This window comes from Aethalodelphis obliquidens, unplaced genomic scaffold, assembly GCF_003676395.1.
Source record: "Aethalodelphis obliquidens isolate GAN/ISIS:26980383/991018 unplaced genomic scaffold, ASM367639v1 scaffold8, whole genome shotgun sequence".
NCBI lineage: Eukaryota > Metazoa > Chordata > Mammalia > Artiodactyla > Delphinidae > Aethalodelphis > Aethalodelphis obliquidens.
The window spans coordinates 27,199,122-27,225,393 of NW_020837952.1; the positions used below are offsets into that span (position 1 = coordinate 27,199,122).

Consider the following 26,272-nt stretch of genomic DNA (forward strand, 5'->3'; position numbering starts at 1 on the left):
TTTAAGCCTCCTGTAGTGAAATAATGGATGGTTAGCAACTTGACTGCATCTTGGTAGTTTTTCTTCCCTCCGATAATGCTGAAGTTGCCTCCCAGGAGAGTGTAATAGTAATTATGGGAGGCCATCTGCCTAGGAGCAAGGTAATCATTCACAAAGTTCTTCAAACATGTCAGTGTTTGTCTACTCAAGGATGAAGAGACACCAGCCCTGATGATAAGAGAGGCAAGACACTGAAAAGAGTTATGTCTTTCTTCACAGTTGTGTATTATTTGTCTTTTGGTATTATTTGTGTCAAAGTTCCCAGGAACTAATTAATTCAGAAACCAAGAAGTGGATAGTATCTCATTTAACTGTCCTCTAACAAGATACATCAGAAATGCTACCTGCCACATTGCTCAGGTGACCTATCACTCAGCTTTAATTAACTAAGTGAGCATATACAACTTATTGGATAAGATCACTAGAGGGCAGTACCTGCCTCTGGGCTGGTTTCACAGAGGGCTTTTATCACCCATAATCGCTATCAAGTAGCAGGATAGGCTCACCCTTGAGGAAATCCTAGAGCAGACAACAGTCTCCAGTGTCAAAAACCAACCCACTGCATCTCAACTGCTCTGCACTTGACAATTTAGGAAGACTGATAAGGGTGTGATACCCAATCTAAACAATGACACAACAGCCAGCAAGAAGCTGCAAGGTGAAGTACAAGGAGAAGCTAAGGTAGCCTAAGTTTAGGTGGAGAAAGGACGCTGGCATTCAGCAATTTAAACCAAGGTATTTTAATCTTTTACAACAACAACAAAAAAGTCCTTTAGTTCATGAGACAAATGAGCAGAAGTCTACAAAGCCCAAGTGAAGGTGTCATGTGAACTCACTTTGTTATGTAAGATGCATGTGCTTTCTGGTCACACATAAATAAAGAGAGCGTTCAATCTGAATTAGAGGATTCCTCAGTTGGGGGAGTTCTGTGGACACCTGATATGTCTGTCCCTTCTACTCAATTCAAACTGCATGGTCAGATTGTTTAGTTGGCTGTGTGTGGAGTCATCTTCAGTCAGAGGGCACCGCACTCCACCAGAGCACCATGCAATAAGCTTGGTAAAGAGTCCCAGAAGTTTAGGCTGAAAACCATGTCTGTTGGCACCTTCTGATTTTTTTAAATTCACCTCTCAGGTGTCCTTAGAATAGCCATATCCTTAATTTTAAAACTGTTGGGAATCATTTCACTGAATAACATTTTTTGGAAGATTCTAAGAAGTATTGATAGATGGCCATATAACAGTATATGTGTTGTTACAAATTTAAATGACTATGTAGCTACTAAGAGCATAATTATCCCTTACGTAATTTTTTTATATATATTTTTTCTTCTTTTCAGTCTAAGAGAAGGTCACATTTGAATACTCTTGAATCTGGCCCGTGGTGTACTGAGAGTAAGTGGACATGAATTAGGTAACTGTGTTGCATATAAACCAATCATACAAAACATAAAATTACAGAATCAAACACTTCCAGTAAGCATTTCTCATAAACTTTGGAGTTCTTCATGGAGAGGAAGGTAACCAGATGATTGAAAGGAAGGGAAACCATGCTGCATGAGGAAAGTTAAAAGATGTGAGGATGTTTAAATCAGGGAGAGGAAACTTGCTGGTTGCAAGGCTCCAAGAACTTCTGCTAAATCCTAATAGATTTGGGGTTTCTCGTAGAATGTCAATGTACATAGTATTTCTCCTCTGTGACAAATGCACAAAATGACAAAGAATATGAAATCCAGTCCTATACTTTGCACAAATGGTCCTTCTGTGCCTATTAGAAAAAGCTGGCCCTTCCTCAAGACACAGCCATCTGCCAGGAAATTGTAGTAATAAATATTCAAATTCAGGACAACCACAAAAATAAATGGTGTTCCTAAAAGGTTCAGTGCACAATCTTACATGGTACCCTTGAGAAGTTCAGAAGACTTACTAATGTAAGTATACTCTCCTTTTCAATAAAAAAGTTGAATCCTGCTTGTCCCCATAATAACTGATGCTACATACAGAAACCGGGCAAGTCCTGGGCAAAGGGTGAAGGACAAGCAGCTGCTAGAAAATAAGCAGAAGTGGGGAGCACAGCAAGCACAGAGGACTGAAGAAATGTTCCAAAGGTGCACTAAATTATAACTATCATCACAAACATCCACGGTGTTTGGCACCATCATCTATGGCTTACTGGGAAGCCACAAAGGAAGACAGAGTCTTTTGTACTAGACACAGTGAGCAGGAACTCTCCAAGTTTCAAATGAGCCAAGACTATGGCCAGACTATGTATAGATGAGTCAGGAACTTCACCAAGAGCTCCTCAGGTACTAGCTGGAAACTGAAAATTAGCATTTCATGCAATAAGGTAAAATACTTTTGCTGTACTATCATAGGTACATTCAGATTCACTCATTTTGAGCCTAATTTACTGTTGTACGTGAAAACTGTAAATGTGATACGTTTGTGTCATTTTTAGCAGCCAACAAGGATTCTAAGGAATTATTTGTATACCTTAGGAAAGGTCAATGGAAAATTCTGCTATAAATGGAAAAATGCATTCATGTAAAAATGATCTAAGCCCCAAGGTCATAAACCTAGTAAATGCTACCTTAAAAAAAAGAAAGAAAGAAAAAGAACCAATATCACACACAGAATTAAAGAATCTTAGGCTGAAAACAGAATGTGCAGGGTGGAGCATGGGAGGGGGAATGCATCCATCTCATTCAGCTTCTTTCTCTCTTCCGGACACTAAAAGGCAAAGGCAATGGGAGGAGAGAAGGTAAAGAGAATATATCAGTGGATACTTGGTTTTTAGAGGCCAAGTGAAAGGAGAGGTGATGGAGAAGAGTGGGAAACAGGAAATGTCCCTCAGAGTTAACACAACATATTATTTATTTATTTATTTCCTAAATAACTTGCTACATTAATATAAAATTATGTATATTGAATTGCATTGTCTGAAACGCTATCTCTAAAAGGTTATTTCTCTATTAGTAAAGTGAGTCAACAAGCTTAATTACAATGCAACTGCTTCTAAATCCAATTAAATAGTTTTATGTATTCAAATTAGCCACTGAATTGAGGAAAACTCTCCTTTTACTTTTAGTTGCTAATATGCACATTGATACCAAACACACACTGAAATATAGTTCAATAAGCATATGTTTTTCTAACAATTTTAAATATTGCTTTCTTCAAAGGAAATCAATATTTGTAAACATCTGAACATTTGGCATTAAATAAATAAAATAGCCAGACAGATGATTAACTTATGAATCTTTTGCTTGTAAACTCATATTTAATTAGACATCCACTGTAAAACATCTCTCAAAGTTAAATATAAGTATTTGATGGTCAAAAACTTTCTGGGACTTCCCTAGTGGCACAGTGGTTAAGAATCTGCCTGCCAAGGCAGGGGGCAGGGGTTCGAGCCCTGGTCCGGGAGGATCTCACATGCCGCAGAGCAACGGAGCCTGTGCACCACAACTACTGAGCCTGTGCTCTGGAGCTCGCGAGCCACAACTACTGAGCCCACGTACCTGGAGCCCGTGCTCTGCGACAGGAGAGGCCGCCGCGATGAGAAGCCCGCGCACCAAAACGAGGAGTGGCCCCCGCTCGCTGCAACTAGAGAAAGCGCGCACAGCAACAAGGACCCAACGCAGCCAAAAATAAATAAATAAACTTAAAAAAAAAAAAAAAAACAACTTTCTGGAATCTTATAATAAATGAACAAATGTAAATCTTTATATCACTGGAAATTCAATGAGAAGAAAACATTTTGTCTTCTACAGAATGCAAATATTCTATGAAATATAATCACATTAGTCAATATTTATTTTTCTCACTATTAGATCATTATAACTAGCTAACTAAAGATAGAATAAATGTTCTGGGATTTTTTTTTTTAAACCTATAGCTTAACAGAGTCCAATTTTAATTATACAGAAATTCAGATTGGGGAAATTCATATGTGTAGTCATATGTTCAAATATTTGGACATTTCAGTCTGTCTTTGCATTTGGCAATGCAAATATTATAAAGCTGTAATTACAATAACAGTCAATTTCATTTGTTTTTATTTTTTTTATTTTTTATTTTTTTTTGCGGTACGCGGGCCTCTCACTGCTGTGGCCTCTCCCGTTGCGGAGCACAGGCTCCGGACGCGCAGGCCCAGCGGCCATGGCTCACGGGCCCAGCCACTCCGCGGCATGTGGGATCTTCCCGGACCGGGGCACGAACCCATGTCCCCTGCATCGGCAGGCGGACTCTCAACCACTGCGCCACCAGGGAAGCCCTTGTTTTTATTTTTATACCATGATGACTAAATCATATTTTAAATGGATTCTTTTATTACCCAAGTTTATTCTTTCTAAGATGAAAGTTTGAACATCAGGTATGATTCAGCAATTCTATTACTTTTAGTCCTTATGTCATGGAGATCTTGATAATTCCTCCCTCAGCTGTAATCATGTGACACAATTAAAGCAAATGAACATTCTCAATGAATTTCTTCCCCTTGACTACTGTTTGAATAATTGCCTATGCTTGACAAGGTATTTTGCATGAAACATCAACAGTGTGATTTGAATCACACTCATAATTATAAACTCTTCACCAGAGTAATTAATAAATTATCATCCTCCTATGGGACTATCTTCAAATATTTAAAGTATTTATTGTTGAGAAATTCTGTTGAACTATTATGGGGCCTTCATAATTTTCTAAGTCCTTTAATTTCTTCCAACCTAATTATTTGGATATATTTTTTATTGAAATATAAATGACATAACTCTTTGTCATATCTGGAGGAAGGACACATTTTATAGCTTGTTTAGAAAAGTCTAATTTACTTAGCTAATGTCTGGCAATCCCAATTCTCTCAATGTGCAGTGGTAGTTGGTTAATCTCTATCCTAGACACAAAAGTAATTGCTGTCCCATCTGTGAGGAAACAATGATTTTCAAATGAATTTTATTAGAATCCAGTTATAATTCACTTTCTGAAATAAAGAGTCAAAAATATCTGGCAGTTAAACAGGTGGTCACAGAGTAAATTTAACAGAATATTCTTTCAATCAGAAATTTCAGGAAGTAGTATTATTTAATTTCTCTACACAGCCAGCAACCTTTCCCACATTGACTACATATGGGTTTATAGTTCTCAGAATAGTTAGCCCTGAGTATTTTTTAGAAGATGTGTTACAGCACTGTCATCTTTGTATGACTGCATGCCTGTTGATATTTCCAAGTAGACAGGACCTAAAAATGGTGATCAAGGTGTGTGAAGAAAATGGTATCAAGGAAATCAGTGAAAGAAAAACAATGTATTCTATTGGGTATTGCAGAGAGATTAATTTCCCTTTCCTTTCTTGACCTTAAAGAAAGAGAAACATTACTAATTTAACGCAGAAGGTATACACCTGTCCATTGTCATCAAGGTGACACTTTTGTGGGCTATCCAGACCTCCATGATTTCCCTGTTACTGTTGTCCTTGGCAACTGACCCCATCTTTCCAGAAGCAAGACTGAGGAGAGGAAGAGTATGTGTGTCTGCTGGGCCCTAATCCCTCCCTCAGTGACTCTGAGGTAAATAGTTTATTGTGTTGTTTTTGTTGTTGCTTGGTTAGTTCTTTATTTGATTTTTATACTTGCATATGTCTTTGCACAGCCCCTGAGAAATTTGCAAAGATGCCTTTAAAAATGACTGCTGTCAAAAATAGACCCAGAGACATAGAAAACAAACTATGGCTACCAAAGGGGAAAGGGGCGGGAGGAGGGATAAATTAGGAGTTTGGGATTAACATATACACACTACTATATGTAAAACAGGTAATCAACAAGGACCTACTGTATAGCATCAGGAACTATACTCAATATTTTGTAATAAACTGTAAAGGAAAAGAATGTGAAAAAATAGGTATATAAATGTGTATAACTATTTTATGTGTAAAAATAGATATATATGTGAATCGTTTTGCTAAACACCTGAAATTAACACAACACTGTAAATCAACTATACGTTAATAAAAATAAATAAATAATAAATTAAAAAATAAAAATGACTGCTGTCTCTTGCCTATTAACTGGTAGGACTGGATGCTATGATTGCACCTCCAGCTGCTAGCAGTGTGTGAACGGAGAGCAAAGAAATTTTTGGCTGCACTTTAGCCAGTAGGCCAAGTCTGGGATGTATTTCTGTTGACCTATTGGAAACAGCAGCATGGAGAAAATGCAGTTCAAAAGTTTCCAAGTGGGGCTTCCCTGGTGGCGCAGTGGTTGAGGGTCCGCCTGCCGAGGCAGGGGACACGGGTTCGTGCCCCAGTCCGGGAGGATCTCACGTGCAGCGGAGCGGCTGGGCCCGTGAGCCATGGCCGCTGAGCCTGTGCGTACTGCAAAAAAAAAAAAAAAGTTTCCAAGGGGCTTCCCAGGTGGCGCAGTGGTTGAGAATCTGCCTGCTAATGCAGGGGACACGGGTTCGAGCCCTGATGTGGGAGGATCCCACATGCCGCGGAGCAACTAGGCCCGTGAGCTACAACTACTGAGCCTCCGCATCTGGAGCCTGTGCTCCGCAACGAGAGAGGCCGCGATAGTGAGAGGCCCATGCACCGCGATGAAGAGTGGCCCCCGCTTGCCACAACTAGAGAAAGCCCTCGCACAGAAACGAAGACCCAACACAGCAAAAATAAATAAATTAATTAATAAACTCCTACCCCCAACATCTTCTTTAAAAAAAAAAGTTTCCAAGTATCAGGCTTAATAAATATTTGGGGTCTCTTATAATATGGCCAACAAATAGACATGAGAATACAAGGTAGTTTTGGAAGACAAGATTACCTGTAACAGTTTTCTTTTCTCTTTATCTAGGAGAGCAGGCCTTCTCCCTAAAGTTGTGGCTATTGGTTGAAATGGTTTCCCTGGCTGTCAAGCTAACTTATTAGGAAAAGGACTATGGGCACATTTGAATAGATAAGCATATTTGTGATAGATCCTGAAACACATTTGCTAAAGCTTAGTCTTAAAAATACTAAAGTAAAACAGAAACAGACTCACAGACCTAGAAAACAAATTAGTGGTTATCAAAGGGTAGAGGGATTGGGTGAGGTGCAATATAGGTAAAGGAGATTAAGAGGTACAAACTGCTAGGCATAAAATAAGTAAGTTACAAGGCTGTAAAGTACAGCACTGGGAATCTAGCCAACATCTTATAACTTTGTTTGGAGTATAATCTATAAAAATATCAAATCACTATGTTGTGCATCTGAAACTAATATAATATTGTAAATCAACTAACTATACTTCCAAAGAAAAAGCCCTAAGTTATTCCAGAAGGGACTGAAATTTTCTAGAAATGTCATAACTGTTTTGGTGATATAATGCCAAGTATACAAAGATTAGTAACTAGATTTTTACATTGCCTTCTGGAAATTTGTTTAACAAATATATGATACAATGTATTACAAAAACACAATACATTATCTTGTGTTAAATTAGGCAAAGAAAGAACCAGAAGCAAAAATTTTAAATAACGCTGTTGGTACACATGGAACACTGATATGAATAGGAATTACGGAAATGGAATCATGATACAATTTTCCAATCATTTTAGCTCATTACCAATAAGTAGTGAAACAAATGTTTCATTGTTTCTACATTGCATAGTGTTCTATTTTTGCCACTGTCCTTAACAAGTGAAACCAGAACTAGACTTGGATTCAAGAGACTGATTCTGTACTAATTCAGGCACTAACTAGCTTGAAAGACCATGTAAACTTTCTGGATCTTATTTTCTCATCTGTAAAATTAAGAGGTTATAATAAATCAAGATGCCAAATGGATCAGTTTCAGAGGATTTTCCAGCTCCTGAATTTTTAAAAAATATTTGCACATGTACGTATTCTTGGAAAAATGGTCAATAATTTTACCAAATTCACAATCACCAGAATCACACAGTTTATAACTCCCCAAAGTTAAGAAGCACAGGACTAAGTGCTTCCTAAGATTCCTTTTACACCCTATACATATTATTTAATTTTATGTCAAATACAGTTACTACATGAGAACCCACATGTTACATATTTGCACATTTATACCAACATATATATTTATGCAAATACATAAAGAGCCTTGAAATTTGATTCTAATTAAAAGTCAGTTTTCAAGGTTGGAAACAACTTTTAAATGTAAATAAAATTTTGCTTCTAATTACATGTAGCCTTTCAAAGTTGAAAGCCATTTTAATGTGAGTAAGATCTTCTTTTGAACTAGAGGTGTCATCATGTTTTGGCTGGGATTTGTATGAACTCAGAGTCCTATTTGAAATTCAAGACTTATAAAAATCAAATATCTGCTTGTCTACTAATGAAAATGAGCCATCTTAATGAATTTCTTCATGCATCCAACAGATATTTATTAAATGCTCATTATTATAGACACTATACTAGGTGCTAATTTTACTGTGATGACTGAAACATTCTCTGCCTTCATTCTAGTAAGATAGATGACTTTACTTTAAACCCTTTATTAACCTCGATGAAAGAAATAGAAAGAGACCCACAAATTGTGAATGTGAAACTATGCTCTGAGAACATCAGGCTATGTTCTTTTTTTTTCCTTCCCTCCTTGGGCCTCGGGTGCAAAGAACAGAATTGGAGTTACCATAAGCTTTAATTTATGGCACATACTCATCATTGTCCACTGATCCATGAATGGCTTGCTCTTATTAATTTTCTTTTACACATTAGCAAGCACTGACAAACCTCCTAATGAAACAAAAGCTAGGATCACAACCTGCAAGAATTAAAACTATGCCTCGCTCCCTGCTGCTCCCACCCACCCCCATATTCATTGCCTTGGATCTCCCAAATGAGATAAGTAGGGAAATAATGAAGGGATAGATAAATTGACCAATTAATCAGAAAACCCAGAAACAGATCCCTGTGTATAGCTTTTGGTATATATTAATGTAATGGATCAAGGAGGAAATTATGGATTATTTAATAAATAAAGCTGGAAATATTTACCCTTATAGATAAAAAAAGAAAAAAAATGGATCCCTACCTCACACTATACAAAAGTCAACTCTAGATAGTTTAAGGACATAAATTTTAAAAATAAAATTTTTACTTTTAGTAGAAATTATAGGTGAATATCTTTTAGACACTGGAGTAGGGAAATATTTCTGAGGTGAGATACCAAAATGGCATTGATTATTTAAAAAATGATTAATGTGAATATTTAAAATTTAACAATTTTAAGACATCTTAAAGACACGTTACAAAGTAGCTGAATATATTCACTATATACACCACCAGTAAAGAATTGATAACAAGAATATATTAAATATATATGTATACATACATATACAAAAGCACAAACTAGTAGAAAAATACATGAACAGATGTTTCACAGAAAAAGAAACATATTTCCAATAATTACAAGAAGGGATATTCAACAATTTAGTGATCAATTAAATGCAAATGATGACTGCAATGAGATCCATTTTAGTTATTCAACTGGTAAAAGTTTAAATGTCTCATATGCCAAGAGTTGGAGCTAATGTGAGTATGCACCTTCTATATTGCTTTCTGGGGTATAAATTAGAGCAACCAAGTTTAAAAACTGGAATTACCTCTTAAAGTTGAACATTTTTACACCTTATGAACCAGAAATTCCACATCTACATATATATCCAAGAGAAGTCTTAGTCATCTAATAAATAAATAAATGCATGTATGTTAATAGCCACACCAATGATCATAGTGAAAAGCTTGGAAACAACTCAATGCTCTCCAATGGGAGAGTGAATTAATAAACATTTACACAATGGAATATCACACAACAGTCAAAACAAGTGAATCACAGCAACACAAACACAAAGTTTGAATCTTAGCACTGATATTAAGTGAAAAAAAAATATCCCCAAAGATTTTGTTAGCATGATACCTTATAACATTTTAAACATATAAAATTAAAATAAATGTGTTTGAGGATTAAACACAGGCACTCAGACTATATAAAAATCAAGGAAATGATGCATACAAGATGTGGTGGTCAGTTTTTAACCCTAAGTCTTCTATGAAAGAAGAAAAGGAAGAAAAGAATGAAGAAGGGAAACAAAGAAGGGAGGGAGGAAGTTAAGTGCCTTGCATATATTTGAATTACAAGTGATACTAATTTCATTCCCTTTTCTATGTACAAATCACACTCAGGGATAACAGCAAGCTGGTTAAAAACGCCAGTTTGTAACTTAACATTCATTTTAGATGGCTTGTACAAATGGACTTGTCTACATGTGTTGGCAATACTGAAGCAAGAAAAGGTTAAATGACTTGTTCACTGAGAGAAAAAAGTTATCATCCGTGGTGCCAAAAATAGAAGTTCTGATTTGCAGTCCTATGACCTCAACAGAAGACAGAATGTTCACTTTATCTGACTGATATAAAACACAGCTTCTCTGAGGGCTCTATTATTTTGAACTACTGTGTAAGTACATGTAATTACAAGCTTCTGGAAATATGTACTGTTTATTTTATCATTTGTGGTAGCAAATAGAAAGGCTAGAGCTGAGTATTTACCCAACAGTGATGCTAAACAGCCTTCAGAGTCATTACAGACTATTTGTAAGGGTCTGTTTAGATACCTTTAAGATCAATGACCCATTAGTACAATTATACTCTAAGATGGTTCCTGCCACACAGACCCTGTTCTTGCTACCAGAAAGTGATATGTTGATGTTATAAACACGCCTTACATTGTTAAAAATGTGTCTTCTCTCTGAAAAAGCTGCAGGAATAGAACTCTAACTATAGTTTACAAATTCTGTTTCCAGTGAGTGATGTAGTCATTTTGTTTTTGCAATTTCCTGTGATAAAATTATAGATTAGTTTCTCCGAAAAGCTCAATAAAATGAGTACACTTATTCTTTTATTATTTTTATCCATTTAGAAATCGTCATAGTATCTGTCTTTCCCACCCCATTCATACAGTCTCACATAGTCATATATTCCTACCATGCATATATACTCAGCTTTACATAATTCCATGTAATCTACATAAAGAAAAACATTAAGGACTTCCCTGGTGGTGCAGTGGTTAAGAATCCGCCTGCCAATGCAGGGGACACAGGTTTGATCCCTGGTCTGGGAAGATCACACATGCTGCGGAGTAACTAAGCCTGTGCGCCACAACTACTGAAGCCTGCGCGCCACAACTACTGAAGCCTGCGCACCTAGAGCCCATGCTCTGCAACAAGAGTAGCCCCCACCCTCCGCAGCTAGAGAAAGCCCGTGCATAGCAACGAAGACCCAACGCAGCCATAAATAAATAAAATAAATAAATATTTAAAAAGAAAATTACTTGCTGTGTAACTATGTATAGATTCATAGAATTGGAAGGACCTTAGAGTTAGAGATGAACTAGTCACGTAGTTACTGAACTGATACCATCATCCTTTATTAGAGAGTTTTCTTCAGTTTTTGAGGGATGGGGGTGGGAGGAGATATCACAGACCCTTTTGAGAATCTAATGAAGTTATGGTGTTATCCCAAGAAAATACATGTGTAAATGTTCATGTCTTTTTTTTTTTTTTTTTGGCCTTTGACATTGAGTCATTTCACAAAGGATAATGTGACTCTTTTTCCATAAAAATTAATGGCTGTTCCCTAGAAAATATAATTCCAAATTAAACAAATCATATAAAAAAGAAAACTTTGTGCCTGCTTAAAGTATGTTTCAATAAGAAGGCTGTTTTATTTGGTTTAGAAAAAGCTAATATTTGGAGTTATCTTTTACCTGGAAATATTTATGTCATTTTTAGTATCCAATCAATTAGAGTCTGGTTTCATAGCAGCAAGTGCTCAAAGCTGCAGCTCACATCACTTTCAATAGCAAAGTCAGTTAAACACTTTATCAGAGCAGAGTAGCCTTCTATTGACACCTGGGCTTTCTCTAATAGACTTCAAGTTGAATTCAGGTTCTACCAAATCCTTTATCCTCAAGTCAAATGATGTTATTTTTGAAAGGCTGGTGTCAACTATGCAGCCTCTGTCAGCAAGGAATGACGTTTGAATCCTTTTTACATTTGAATCATCTAAGCAGAAGTAACCTTTAAAAGAGTTTTGCAGGCTTTCCAGTTGTTGTAGATCTTCCCCATGCATAAACTGACAAGGCTTTCTCCGTTTCAACTCCCTTTCCCTCACAGATATCCTTCTTTCAGCACTGTAAATGTCACAAATTTTCAGCTCTAAAATCTCTCCCTCCAAAATGGCAGCTGTTTCCAACAGCAACTGTACACGATCAGCAAATCTGGAATCTAGGGACTGGCCTCCTTCTTATGGCCTAACATCTCTACAATAAAATCTAGCCTCGAATGAACCTCTCTTGTCAATTTTTTCTAAGATATAGCAATCCTTTACTTAAAAAATAAACATATTGAAATCTCTGACCCAAGTTCAACCAAGAGCATTAACACATCTTCTGGAAAGCCAAGAAACTTTTGTCAGTAAAAAGAACACATTTTGCTCCATTCCTAAATAAAAACTTGAAAATATAGGTTGCAGGCTATAGCTGTGAAATTATTGGACCACTTTCCACAGAGCAGGCAAGGCATCTTTTAGGATTATTGTCAGAGTCCTTGACATTAATGCACCCTGATGTTGAAAGTAATAAGTCTCTATGAAAAGTAGAATGTCTGTCTTCTTCACCACACTAATCAAGCTGGATGCTAGACCCAGAAACTCCATATGTACTCCTCATGTACACAAAGTATCAAGATTTTTCTTCCATTAGGAGTTTTGCTTAACAAAGAAACTTTTCACTGTTAGAACAACTTGGCCTTTAAAATATCCACGGGGTATCTCTCTCTCTCTCTCTCTCTCTCTCTCTCTCTCACACACACACACACACACACACACACACACACACACACAACAGGATATCATCATTCACAAGATAGATAAAAATCAGAACTTACTGAAACAATCATAGTTTTCACCCAATTGCATGCCAAGTGGAAATGGCACAGCTATTATTTTCACCATAACTGGCTGCAAAATATTAGCAAAATATCAAAGTTCAGAAGTAGGTTATAGCAAGTGAACAGAGGCACTCTTTTAATTTTGTGTTGTTTTTCTCAGCAACCCACCAGTTCAAACATTTCTAGAGTGCATGATTTGATCAAGCTTTCTCCAATTATTTAATGGTTTCTTTTGCTTGGAAAGGTGTCAAGACACACTGTGGCAAATATAAGTTTTAGTAAATTTTCACTTTTTAAAAATTGAGCTGTTTCTGTAGAAAACAAAAATTCTATATTCTGTGATGTATTTTCAGGATGCTCAGAAATAAGCTTTCTTGACTTCAGGCTCTTGTTGGCAGGAAACTTATCACACAAGAAACAGTCTGGCTTTTGTGCCCCATCACATTTAGCAATGCAAATAAAATCAAAGGAAGTGTAAGAGCCACCAAGCTTTCTTTTCTTTGTCATCTGCCAACTTAAGTTCAGTATGAACAGAAATATATGCATAAACATAATTTCAGATACATTTTTGTTAATTCTGACGAATGTAATGCTATTCTAAATGCCACTATATGACAAGGATGATAATTTTACAGAATGAATCCATGCCACTCTATCCATATTTAAAGTAAAACACTAAAAAACATAGTTTGCCATAAAATTTTTTGCACATAAAGAGAAGGAAATAAAAATAAATCTTATATATATTTGCTTTTTCCACACTTACAACATGAAGCCTATACATGACCTTAAGTTAAAAACTATTGTTCTAAAGTAATCCGAAATATGACCAAATGACCTCCGTTGTTATTAACTTCTCAACATATGACAAGGGTTCCAGATTCCTTACGATATTGGTTTATTATAAAACCACTCCAGACTGTCAACATTTTTCTTAAAATGTGGATCTTCCTATTAAAAAAAAAAAAATTCTAGGGACTTCCCAGGTGGCACAGTGGTTAGGAATCTGCTTGCCAATGCAGGGGACGCGGGTTCGATCCCTGGTCCTGGAAGATCCCACATGCCCCGGAGCAACTAAGCCTGTGCACCACAACTACTGAGCCTGCGCTCTAGAGCCTGCGAGCCACAACTACTGAAGCCCGCGCACCTAGAGCCCGTGCTCCACAACTAGAGAAGCCACCGCAGTGAGAAGCCTATGCACTGCAACGAAGAGTAGCCCCCGCTCGCCACAACTAGAGAAAGGTCCACGCACGGCAACTAAGACCAAACGCAGCCAAAAATAAATAAAATTTAAAAAAAAAAGCAATCGTGTAAAAAAAATTCTACATTTGTTTGATTAATAACTAAAGAACTATTATTCTCTATAGTTGTAACTAATATTTCCATTAAAACATAGTAAAATTTTGTGTTGTCACTAAAACCACTAATTATTTCACCAAAATAGGTACCATTTCTTAACTAGTTACTCTTTCAGCTAGGCACTATATTAGTCAAGGTATTTTATACTTTTTATCTCATTTGATCTAGTATTCCCACCAGTCCCAGGAAGTTATTTTATGTAAAAAAAAAAAAAAAATTAAACAAAACCAAGATCATAGAGATTAAGTAACTTGCACAAGATCACATAATTAAATGGCCAAGCAAAACTTTGAATCCAGGTTATCTGAATCCATTGTCAATGCTCTTTCTAATTCCATGTAATGTTCTTCCTATCTTTCCATTATATATATGTTTTTTTCTTTTTTTTGCATTACGCGGGCCTCTCACTGTTGTGGCCTCTCCCGTTGCGGAGCACAGGCTCCAGATGCACAGGCTCAGCGGTCATGGCTCACGGGCCCAGCCGCTCCACGGCATGTGGGATCTTCCCGGACCGGGGCACGAACCCGCGTCCCCTGCATCAGCAGGCAGACTCTCAACCACTGTGCCACCAGGGTAGCCCTTTCCATTATATTATAGTACATTATGCCATGATTAGCATCAACCAGCCTTCCTCCTTTCTTCCCTCCTCCCTTCTTTCCTCTTCCTTTCTCTTCCTTTTTTCCTCTCACTCTCCCTTCCTCCAACTCTTCTTTCTCCATCTGTGTATACTTGTTTCATCTCATCTTGTCGCTACTGACCCAAGGATACGTTTTCTTAAAGTAATTAGAAATCTATATGCTATTATACAACCAATCATTAGCTTTCTCATAAAGCTCATTGCATTTGCCATCTGCGTTTTCATGCACAAAGTAGATTAAGATGCTGTACAAAACAGCATCAAGAATGAGCACTTGAGTCATAAAGTTATGGCCCATGAGACTGTGGAATTAGGATGCAATGGCTCAATTTATTTTAATGCATGACAGTGGGGCAATGAATATGTCTATTAGTCTTATGGGTTTTCTTAGATCTAGTCTATAGAAACTACCATTCTTATTCCCATCTGTTAACTATTTCCTGACTTACCAAAACACTGTACCCAGTAATAATTTGGGACTCTACTTTAATAATAATAGCATCCACTGATTGTGTACCAGACTGTACTAGGAGGTTTTACATGTATGATCTCTAATTATCAGAATCACCTCAAGGCTGATGGTATTACTCCCACTATTAAAAACTGACGAAATTTTAGAGAGGTCAAAAGTAAGTAGCTAAGTTGGGATTCGAACATTGGTAAACTTGACTACAGCACGGCTCTAATGACTTTGCTGCTCACTCTGATCTGACACAATGTCTAGCAGTGACATTTTCCACATATTACTGGTGGAAGGCATGGTGGTGATAATTCTCAATCTATACATCCCTCCAAAAAAAAAAAAAAACTCATTGGAAACTAAGAGCACTTAAATGGCAGACTGGGGGGGCTTCCCTGGTGGCACAGTGGTTGAGAGTCCGCCTGCCGATGCAGGGAACACGGGTTCGTGCCCCGGTCCAGGAGGATCCCACATGCCGTGGAGCGGCTGGGCCCGTGAGCCATGGCCGCTGAGCCTGCGCGTCCGGAGCCTGTGCTCCGCAATGGGAGAGGCCACAACAGTGAGAGGCCCGCGTACCGCAAAAAAAAAAAAAAAAAAGAAATGGTGTGAGACTTAGATCGGTGGGAGGTAGTGATGGAGGGTTAATGAGCTCCATCCTAAGGAAGAAAAAAAAGAGTAGGAGCAAATGGGAGATAAGCTAGAAGCAAATGCAATCTATGACCAAAGTGTCTCAACATTTAAAACTTTATGAGCCATCTAATGGGCATTGGTACACTATATCAGATAATAATTTCACATAGTTTTAAAAAGATTTAGCACAGCTTACTAAAAACACAACATAGTTTTAAAAAATTAATTTTGTTTTATAGCAGTAAAGGGGTTGATACTGCTTATAACCTTATTCCAAGGTAAATTTGGCTTGATGACTATTTTATTTTTTATTTTTTTTAGCTATGAAAATGGAGATGCATGATTTAATAGAAAACATATTTGAGTTTGATGACTATTTTAGTATCAGTCAGGATAGCTTGAGTTTTGCTGTGGTACCATAACCCCAACATCTTGGGGGCTTAAAGTAACAAAGGTTTACTGCTTGCTGATCCTACATGTTCATTAAGAGTTAGCTAAAGCCTGCATTTCTCATTTTCCCACTCTGTAATCCAGGCTGATAGATCATTTATCAAATAAAACATCACTAGTCATATGAAAAGGAAAGGGAACATAGCAAATACTGCACTGACTCAAAGGTTTCCATGAGGAAGTAGCAAGCACCCTTCCACTCACATTTCCTTAGTCAAAGCAGTTGTCATAACCACATGTAGCTGAAGGGAGGATGGAGAAGTCCAACTGTAATATGTCCTAAGAAGGAGAGGAGAATTGGAATATTTTTCAATAATCCACTATCACAGAATGATAGCTTCTAGGTAGAGTTGGTTTTATTTTCTTATTGTATAGTTCTATTGTATTAGAAAATACCAGCACACACCATCTGGTGATCGGCCAAGGAAGGTAGTTTGGGGTAACTATGTCATTCAGTTCTGTTTATTTGGTTCAAATATGCAAGCGACAGGCATAAGTGTAGGAGTAAGTCCACACCACGGTCTGCTCTCAGCAGCACAGCATACACCAGATTAGTGAGCCTATCACTCTGGAAAGCAGGAAGCCTGAAGGTTTTAAAACTTGGAAGATAATGATAGTAAATAGATGGCTAATTCTGTTTGTTCGTGGGTTTTTTTTTTAACATTTTAGTTTCAGAAGGAATTTTTTGGTATTCTGTTGCAGAAATTGGATTTTCTCTTAAAATATGACCATTCAATATACTATTGATTTCTTACTCTGAAGCACAAGAATATAAAGCGTTGGGAAAAAGTCCATCTTTTGGCAACTGAGCTATCTGAACGGCAACTTAATTCTCTTAGGAAATTCTCTTATCCAAAAATCAACATTTTATAATCCTTTTATTTCAACCCTTATTTTTCCTTATATTTTAATTTATAAGTTTGGGTCATTCAAGCTAATTAATACAGTGATGAACTAAAACTTGAAGAAGCCACTTAAAGTGGCAGAGATGATTTTTACTGGGAATCAGTAGCATAGATTTTTAAAGTTCATCTCTCATTCAAAACTCTGTGTGAACTTTCTTTTGTCAACCGGTACCTCTCACTTTGGAAAAGCAGCATCACCTGTCACCCCATTTCTCTGCCATGTACTCCGAAATTACTTGCACCGAATAGGTACAACTGAATTATTAATCAGGTCTTGTTAAGATCACTGAGCAAAAAAACACAAGCAAGGTAAGTACTGCCAACTACCATCTGTATTCTGTGAGTAAAGCTGGGTGTGGATTGTCATTCAAGTGCAGCTCATTTATTAATAGATCAATGACTTTCTTAGTTGTATACATAGATGGTCTCATTTCAGTACTGATCTCAACAAAACTTTTTCAGTCTTTGTTACAGAGTACAGAAAAAGTTAAGTAGAGAAAACACCTCGTCTCTTTTAATCATCCACATTAAAAAACAAAATAAAATTTCATGAAACTATTCTTCCCATATAAGTGCTGCACATACGCCAGAAGCTGATTCGGTGGTTTCACCCAAATGTAAAGCAAAATATGGGATTGCCTCAACATGAAACAATAACTACTGTCACACATGTATATGGCAAAAACAAAACCGGCAATAGCTTGTCCTGCTTTCTTTTAAAGCATAATTTGGGCTTTACAGTCTTGTTGGCAGTGGTGTAACCTGCACCTGTTTTTGCTCTGGTAAGTGCAACTAAGAAGGGTGCCTCTGTAGTTCTTGTTCTTTTCTCCAACAGTCCTGACAACATTTATAGCTTTCACACTGGAAAGTATTTACTGGCAAATATTTCTGAAAAGCCAAATAATTTAACCACAGAAATTCTGAGCATTATTTGAATAAGAAACCAAAAGTTCAAAGGTTTCATGCCAGCATGACAGGCAGTACCCAAGAGACCAGGAGTGAAATTAGATGTTATTTTCAGGTATTCATCATCTTACATCATCGTACTTCCTAGTTGTACTTTATTGGTTTGTGGATTCACCTGTCTGGCAAACTGTATTCATATTTTATATTTTTATTGAACAAATTTTCATTAGATGGATTTGCAATATTATTCAATGATTCAGAATTTTTGTATACATATAGGCTTTACACTTTTATCATTACTTCCCACAGTTAGTGTAAAACAACCCCATAAGAATAATAAAAATCCCAGACGTAACAAATATAAACAATACTATGCAACTGGTATGAAATGTTAGCCAAGATGAAGGGACCAAATCAATTTCTATATAACATGTATTGCCTTTTTTTTTTTATTTTTTTTTTAACATGTATTGCCTTTAAGAACAAAATTATTACTAAGGACGGTGCTGTGAACATAAAATTAATCTTAGTCCAAGTTTATAAAATGTAAGGTAGATAAATTATATCTCTTTTTCCCCTCTGAAATTTTTGGACTGCTTATAGATCAGTTATAGATTTGCATGGACCACTAATGATAAACATATCACACTTTACCACAGAGTTTGTAAGATATATTTATAATGTCTATACAATGTCTCTTTTCATTTTTTTCTTACTCCCATCCTCTTTTTCCTTACCAAGGTCTTTAAAGAAGAAGGCCTGTGTGTTTATGTGAACAGATATCTACATCGCATTTACATCTCCAGCATCAGCTTCTCCCCTAAGCTTCAGACTTAGATACCTGCCAGACATCTCTACGTGGATGTCTGAAAAGGACCGTCAATTTACTATGCCCAGAACAGAGCTCTTGTATAGTCTTATCCAAACCTGGTCCACCTCCAGAGATTCCCACCTCATTATATCACCACTGATCCGATTGTTCAAGTCCAAACCTAAGAATCCATTGAGACGCCTCTCTCTCATCATATATCCAATATGTCAATGCTTATTGTCTTTATTCTCAAAAACATACATATTGAACTTGACAACTCCCCACTACGTGCACTGCTGTCACTTTGGTCCAGGCTGCCATCATCTCATCTCTTACGTGACCTACTCCTTACCTTATTACTGGTCTCTCTTATTTCTACTCTTGCACAGACACTTGTATTCTCTAAGTAGTCAGAGGAACATTTTTAAAAAGCTAATCAGGTGAGGTAAAACTCTCCAAGGGCTTCCTATCATGCTTAGGATAGAGTCCAGTGTTCTCACCATGGCCTGCGAGGCCTTGTGTGATCTGCTCTCCAGCTGCCTCTAGGAAGCCTACCTTCCTTATTTCACTGTTCCTTCCATGGACTGAGATAATTCTTGCCTCTGTGTTTTTTCACTTGTGATTTCCTCTGCCTGGAACACTATACCCCGATACCTGTGTGACTTGTTCCTTCAATTAGGTTATTTTCTGACCACGCTAATTTAATAGAGCCCTACCCGTACGCCCTTAATCCTGCTTTATTTCTCTCCACAGTCTTGTCACTTTCTGATATTGTATTATATATTTATTTATCATCATTTTCTCACTGGAATGTAAGTTCCATAAAAGTAGAGACTTTGCACTGATCACAAGCCGAATTCCCAGTGATCAGAGAGAGAGATTCGATGGTTCCTATTCTTTAGTTAGTTCTGTGGAAATAGAAAGGTGATAGGATATCTAAGATGAAAAGTCAGCCACCAAATCTCAGGGGAGCAGCACTCTGTGAAAGATAGGGGACTTAGCCTTAGTCTACAGAGTGACCACAGGAGGCCTGTGGAGTTTCTACATATCTTATACCTTTCCCACTGAGCAGCTGATAGCCGAGAATTCATACACTTTGAGGAATTTTCTTTCAGTCTTCGGTCAAATTCATCAATTAAAGCTTAGAGATGGGGGAATTCCCTGGTGGCGCAGTGGTTAAGAATCTGCCTGCCAATGCAGGGGACATGGGTTCAAGCCCTGGTCTGGGAAGATTCCACATGCCGCAGAGCAACTAAGCCCGTGCACCACAACTACTGAGCCTGCACTCTAGAGCTCTCAAGCCACAACTACTGAGCCTGTGTGCCACAAGTACTGAAGCCCGTGCACCTAGAGTCCATGCTCCACAACAAGAGAAGCCACCGCGTGAGAAGCCCGTGCACCGCAACGAAGAGTAGCCCCTGCTCACTGCAACTAGAGAAAGCCTGCGTGCAACAACGAAGACCCAACACAGCCAAAATAAATAAATTAATTAATTTAAAAAAAAGCTTAGAGATAGAATTATGGTTATTTCCTTAAGCTGCGTTCATTATAAACAAAAATTAAGTAGTTAACACCTTCACTTAATAAAGATTTAGCACAAGCACAGTCTAAGTCAAATCCCAGCAAAATGCAAATATTAACCTCATTGGGTAGGCTATGGTTTAAATATGTAGTGAGAGAGGTCTTGTGTGTCTCTGCCTTAGGCACTTGAGGTTTTTTCACTTAGTGACAACTCATAAACTAGCACTGTTGAGGCACAGAATATGTGTTACCCACAAGTAGAGTTGCAAAGAGGAAGGGAGGCTGATACAAGCATTCCTTGAGAGGTGCATGCCCTCTGCTACAACAAACTCTCCTGGCAGTCACTGGGTTCAGCTGGCTTTGGAGAGGATGACAGTACTTAATTCACTACTGGGGACTTCTAGCAGGACAAATATGTTGGATATATGAACTTTAAGTGCTAATTAATGAATTATTATTTAGTACCTGATAGGGAAGGGGTGATGGGCTTACTGAATAAAACAATGTAGTGTATATATCTTAAGTGAACATCTTGTAACCAGTGAAATACATTAATTGATTAGTCAATTCCACCACCAGTCAATAAAAAACTCAAATAGTCATTTTAAACACACTTGTTTCACCTCAGGCTTCTTGAAACTGTTAACCAGGAAAGCATTATAAAGATTTGTTGAAGGGCATATCAGCCTGTTCAATTTCCCCTTATTGCACTAGACAGTAATGTCTGGATAACTATAACTTTAGTCAGTAGGAGGTTACTCTTTCAGATTTACCTGAGGAAGATTTAGCTGAGTGTTCTTTTAAGAAAAGCTCAGTCCCCATTAATTATGACTATTTCTACCTGAATTTCCAGATGACTTCATGTGACTACTAAATAGTTTAGGCTACACGCCAGAGTCCCCTGCTGAGGCAGTCACTTCATTGGTACCATAAGATCAACATTTGGTTTTATATGAATGCATAAATCCTAACTGAATCTAATTTTGGAATTTAGCAGACTAAATTATTTTTATCATCTGTCCAAGCAGTTAGAAAGCTAAGATGCAGTTACAATCTTAACTACTTCAACTGTTTGTGTGGAAAAGACATGTTTTCTGTTCAGAAGACATATGGCAGAATATAGTTATTAAAATCTTAGTCTCATACCTCTCGAATAGCAGTACAAAACTCACTCTGGAGCACTTTTTTGAGGGACTGTAGCTTGTGCACTGGTACTTCTCCAGATTCCTGCAGTTTTTCCAGTAATTCAATTGCTCTGGCAACATCTGAATGAAAAAAAAAAAAAATCAAAATGTTGAGACATGGAGTAAACTGAATCTCATCACCAAAGTACCATCATTTCAGTGACAATGAAAACAGTGACAAAGAAAAGTAAGTGGAATTAATTGCAAAATGAGAATTTACAATTCATAGCTTATTGATCTCATCTTTTGATTAAAGGTCATTTAAATCTGTTCCACACAATTTGTCACTTAATACATCTTCCTTAATGGCATTTCTCATAAGTTATTTCTTGTCACACAAATTACTTTGAATATTCTTTCAGGAAAGAAGAGCAGGAAGCATGTCTTTTGTATATTCTGATACCCCAATAACCAAATGAATCCTGTTAATTTTACCTCTGAGATGCTTTTTTCAGGTTTTCTTTTCGCATTCCACATTTATCACACCTGCATTTTTACAGTTATTAGTATGACGATTTGATTAATGTGCATCTTCTCCACTTGTCGATAAACTCCTTGAGGGTAAGAACTTAATTGGGTTTATTCATCACTGCAGCCCCAGAGTCTGGTGTAATTTATGTGGTTAACACCAGGCTACGGTCATTTAAGTTTTAAGGCCCCCCCTGTATCTTGGGAACAATTAAATTATACTAAGGATAACCAGCCTAATAATGTTAGGAAATTGGGCCGTATGGACAGTGCCAATATATAATTTCCCTCAAAGATAAGGACCAGTAGAGAACAGACTAAGTCAGATGACCTGGGGGTATACTGGGCCGCACCTAATGGAAGAATAAAATTAATTCTTACTTATGACTTCAATAATACTGCTAGCTATGTTATTCGCACTTTGCCTGTTTTACCAGATTGTTGTTTCTTGCATTACCAAATGTGTCAATGAGCCTCTGACAAAAATATATAGCTCTATATGAGATCGATGACTGTAACAGTGTAACTCCAGATATGGCAAGATGCAACAAGAGGGGATTTTTTCCTGGACTGCAACAGACTAGTAAGACAGACGGTCCAGAGACTTTTGGCTACCGTTAATAAGGTCTAGTCCAATAATAGCACATAGAGTGGCCTACCAACAAAATCTTCGTCAGACCTGGGAATGAGCATTCCTAGCAATGTGGGACAAAATGGTCACGAAATACCTCTCAAACCATGGTCGAATTTATGACAGTGAGGGGGCCCTGTCACCTACAAACTGGCACTTGCCATCTACCTCCACAAGGATCAAATTATGAGCTGCTGCAGCTGCTGACCTTCAACACCCCCTAAAAGGAGTTCAAGGTGGAGGTCGATAATGAGGCCCTCTGTGCTTTGGGAAAAACTGGCAGAACAGGTCTTTAGATAGTTAGATATTTTCAGGAGAAGATTTTATGAGCCCAGTTCTTGCATCTCCTTGTATCTAGAAAAGCACTAAAATCCTTCACGGTGGTGTCTGCTCCTCGTGACTAGCAGTAATTTTCACAGGACCAGCAGAAACCTTCTCCAAAAAGTAAGAGCTTGATTGCATGTACTCCCCCTCCACGAAAATCACATATACATTGACCTTCCCTCAGACCTCTTTGGAGCAGTTTCTCAGAACTATGTGGAATGCTGTCTCCCGGGCTATAGTCCTCATTTTGCCCCAAATAAAACTTACACACACACACACACACAAACACACACACACACACACAAACACACACACACGTTAATATATCAAGAAACACAGTCTCTTATAGCCATAGCTTTAAAATTCCCAGGATGGTCCTGTATTGCCAAAAGAAAATGATATGATGAAGGCTATTTTAAAAATACTTATGGTGGGGCTTCCCTGGTGGCGCAGTGGTTGAGAGTCCGCCTGCCGATGCAGCAGACACGGGTTCGTGCCCCGGTCCGGGAAGATCCCACATGCCGCGGAGCGGCTGGGCCCGTGAGCCATGGCCGCTGAGCCTGCGTATCCGGAGCCTGTGCTCCGCAACGGGAGAGGCCACAGCAGTGAGAGGCCCGCGTACCGCAAAAAAAAAATAATAATAATACTTATGGTGATCTCTTCTACCTCTCTTGCTGTAGTCAATAACTCACTGAAAAGTCACTTAGGCATTTATGTATAGAATAGAGATTTTCAATTCCTAAGTGATTAACTCCAGAAAGTATCCCGTATCCCTGCCATCAGATTATAAATTCATCCATCCATCCATCCCTCAATTTGTGTTCCTATTAAACTTGGCACTAGCTTAACAAGACACACTTCTGAATTCACAGCTAAATAAGAAAAAACGTAACAGTATAGCTACCTATAATAAAATTTCTACCACCTCTGAATTAGGGTGGGGTTGGTATAGGTTTATGTATCTAACCAAAGAAAATAACCAAAAAGTAACTTTAATGGAGACTCTCCTTTGACGTACTGCCAACTGATTGCCAATCTTAGCCCAAGGAAGCATAAATCCTGAAATCAGTAAGACACTGCCAGTTTCAAAAGTCTGTCCTTTGTTACATAAACTGAAAGTCAACATAGTCAACTGTACCACACCAGCCACATCCACAATCAGTAAGATACCAAGCTAAGAATTGTATGCATTTCTAACTGCATGAAAGACTCTAGATGCCAACAGGCACTTGGAACTCTCAACATGTTTAAAACTGTGCTCATCATATTTTTTTCCTGAAATTAGCCCTTCTCTTCTTATATTCCATATTTCTATTAATAGCATCTCCATCCAGCCTGTCTTCCAAGCTAGACCATGGCATCATCTTTCAGATTCACCCCCACATGCAATTAGTCAGTAAGTGCTGCAGGTTCTATCTCAAAATGCCTTTTGAATGGAAACCCTTTGCTTCATTACTTCTCTCCTGAGGTACTGGAACATCTCCTAACTGTTCTTTAAGTGGCTTTTCTTTTACAGTCCACTGTCCACTCTGCTCCCAGAGTGATAAATCTCATTATTATACTCTCTTGCATAAAATCTTCTCTGGCTTCCTACTGCCTAAAGGGTGAAATTCGGACCACTTAGGGCTACATACAAAGCCTTTAACAACCAACCTCTTATGACTCATCTCTAGAAACCTCCTCCTGCCCATTCTATACGTTGACCATCCAAAATTTTCACTATTCTAGGACATGCCACAGGAACACCATGTCTCTGTGACTTTGTACATATCATCCCCTGTTCCTGGAATGCAATTAATTTATTCATCCAGTAGTGCCAGGCATGGGAGACACTGTGGTAATAGAGACAGACGGGTGCTCTTGCTTTCATGGCATTTATAGGTCTGACGGATCACAGATACCCAACAGAGGGGGCATGAGCTATAAAAGCAGCTCTCCAGGCTAGTACATGGATGTCTAACCAAGACATAACCAAGACATGACATCATCATCCAGGAGATCAGGGAGGAGCTCTTTGTGAAAATAACAGCTAAGTACAGCCCTGGGTAGGAGGTACAGGTGAGGACAAGGAGAAAAAAAGTTCCAGGCAAATAAGTGCGGATTGAAGTCTTACCAAGAGAGTGTGGGGCATTCACAGAACTGAGAGTTCAGTATGGCTGAAGTTGAAACCAGGCCAAGAGTAGCAAGAGATGCAGTAGAGAGAAATCATATGACGGAGGGTGTGTTAGGTCATGTAGGGAAGACTTGGCTTAAATAGCATCTCCTTAGGCATGTCTTCCCTGACCCTCCAAGGCAGATTTAGTTGCTATCATAGCCATGATCCCACAGTCCCTTGTTCACTTATCCACTGTAATAATTACTACTCTCTGCTATAGCTCTTTTTGCATATATGTCTCCATCCTTCACCCTTGCAAATATATTAGCTTCTTGAGGTCAGGAACAGTATCTTATTTGTTATTGTATCCATAGTTCAATGAAGAGTACTTGACAGATATTAGGTGTTTATATTTGTTGAATGAATGATGGATTAATTAATGAGACTAGCTAGGAAGGCAGGGGTTAGAGGTCTATGTCTAGGTGGACATATAACTAACTTCTCCTGAGACGAAACCTCCAGATCACTATCAGCCGTGATCAAGACTGGCTTGGGTCTGGTGTGGGGGGAAAGGACTCAAGCCTGAATCCGTAGGCTAAAGGGTATCATGTGACTGAACTAGAAGAAGTTCAGAAAAGCTGAAAGTGACTATTCAGGAGTTCTCACCCTGGACTGCACTTTAAAATTACCTGGAATACATTTTAAAATTATTTATTTATTCCCCCATTTTATTGAGATATAATTGACATATAACACTGTATTAGTTTAAGTGTACAACATAATGATTTGATATATGTATACAGCAAAATGATTACCACAATAAGTTATTAATGCCTGAGACTCACCCCAAATGAATTAAACCAGAATATATGGAACAGTGGTTCTCAACCTTGGCTGCA

The 26,272-nt window shown here is 37.9% G+C and overlaps 1 protein-coding gene across 8 annotated transcripts in view; it reads right to left on the bottom strand.

Annotated features, from left to right (window-relative positions):
* LIN7A (lin-7 cell polarity scaffold A) overlaps window positions 1-26,272 on the bottom strand; it is a 378,990-nt gene that overhangs the window by 208,348 nt on the left and 144,370 nt on the right. For 6 of the 8 annotated variants that reach the window (XM_027107104.1, XM_027107106.1, XM_027107105.1 and 3 more), the window contains one exon: window positions 21,818-21,936. In XM_027107104.1, the coding sequence (XP_026962905.1) occupies window positions 21,818-21,936 (119 nt within the window). Of the gene's footprint in view, window positions 1-12,989; window positions 13,040-16,732; window positions 16,808-21,817; window positions 21,937-26,272 lie in introns of those variants that run through there. The other 2 variants (XM_027107109.1, XM_027107108.1) reach the window with 2 other exon arrangements.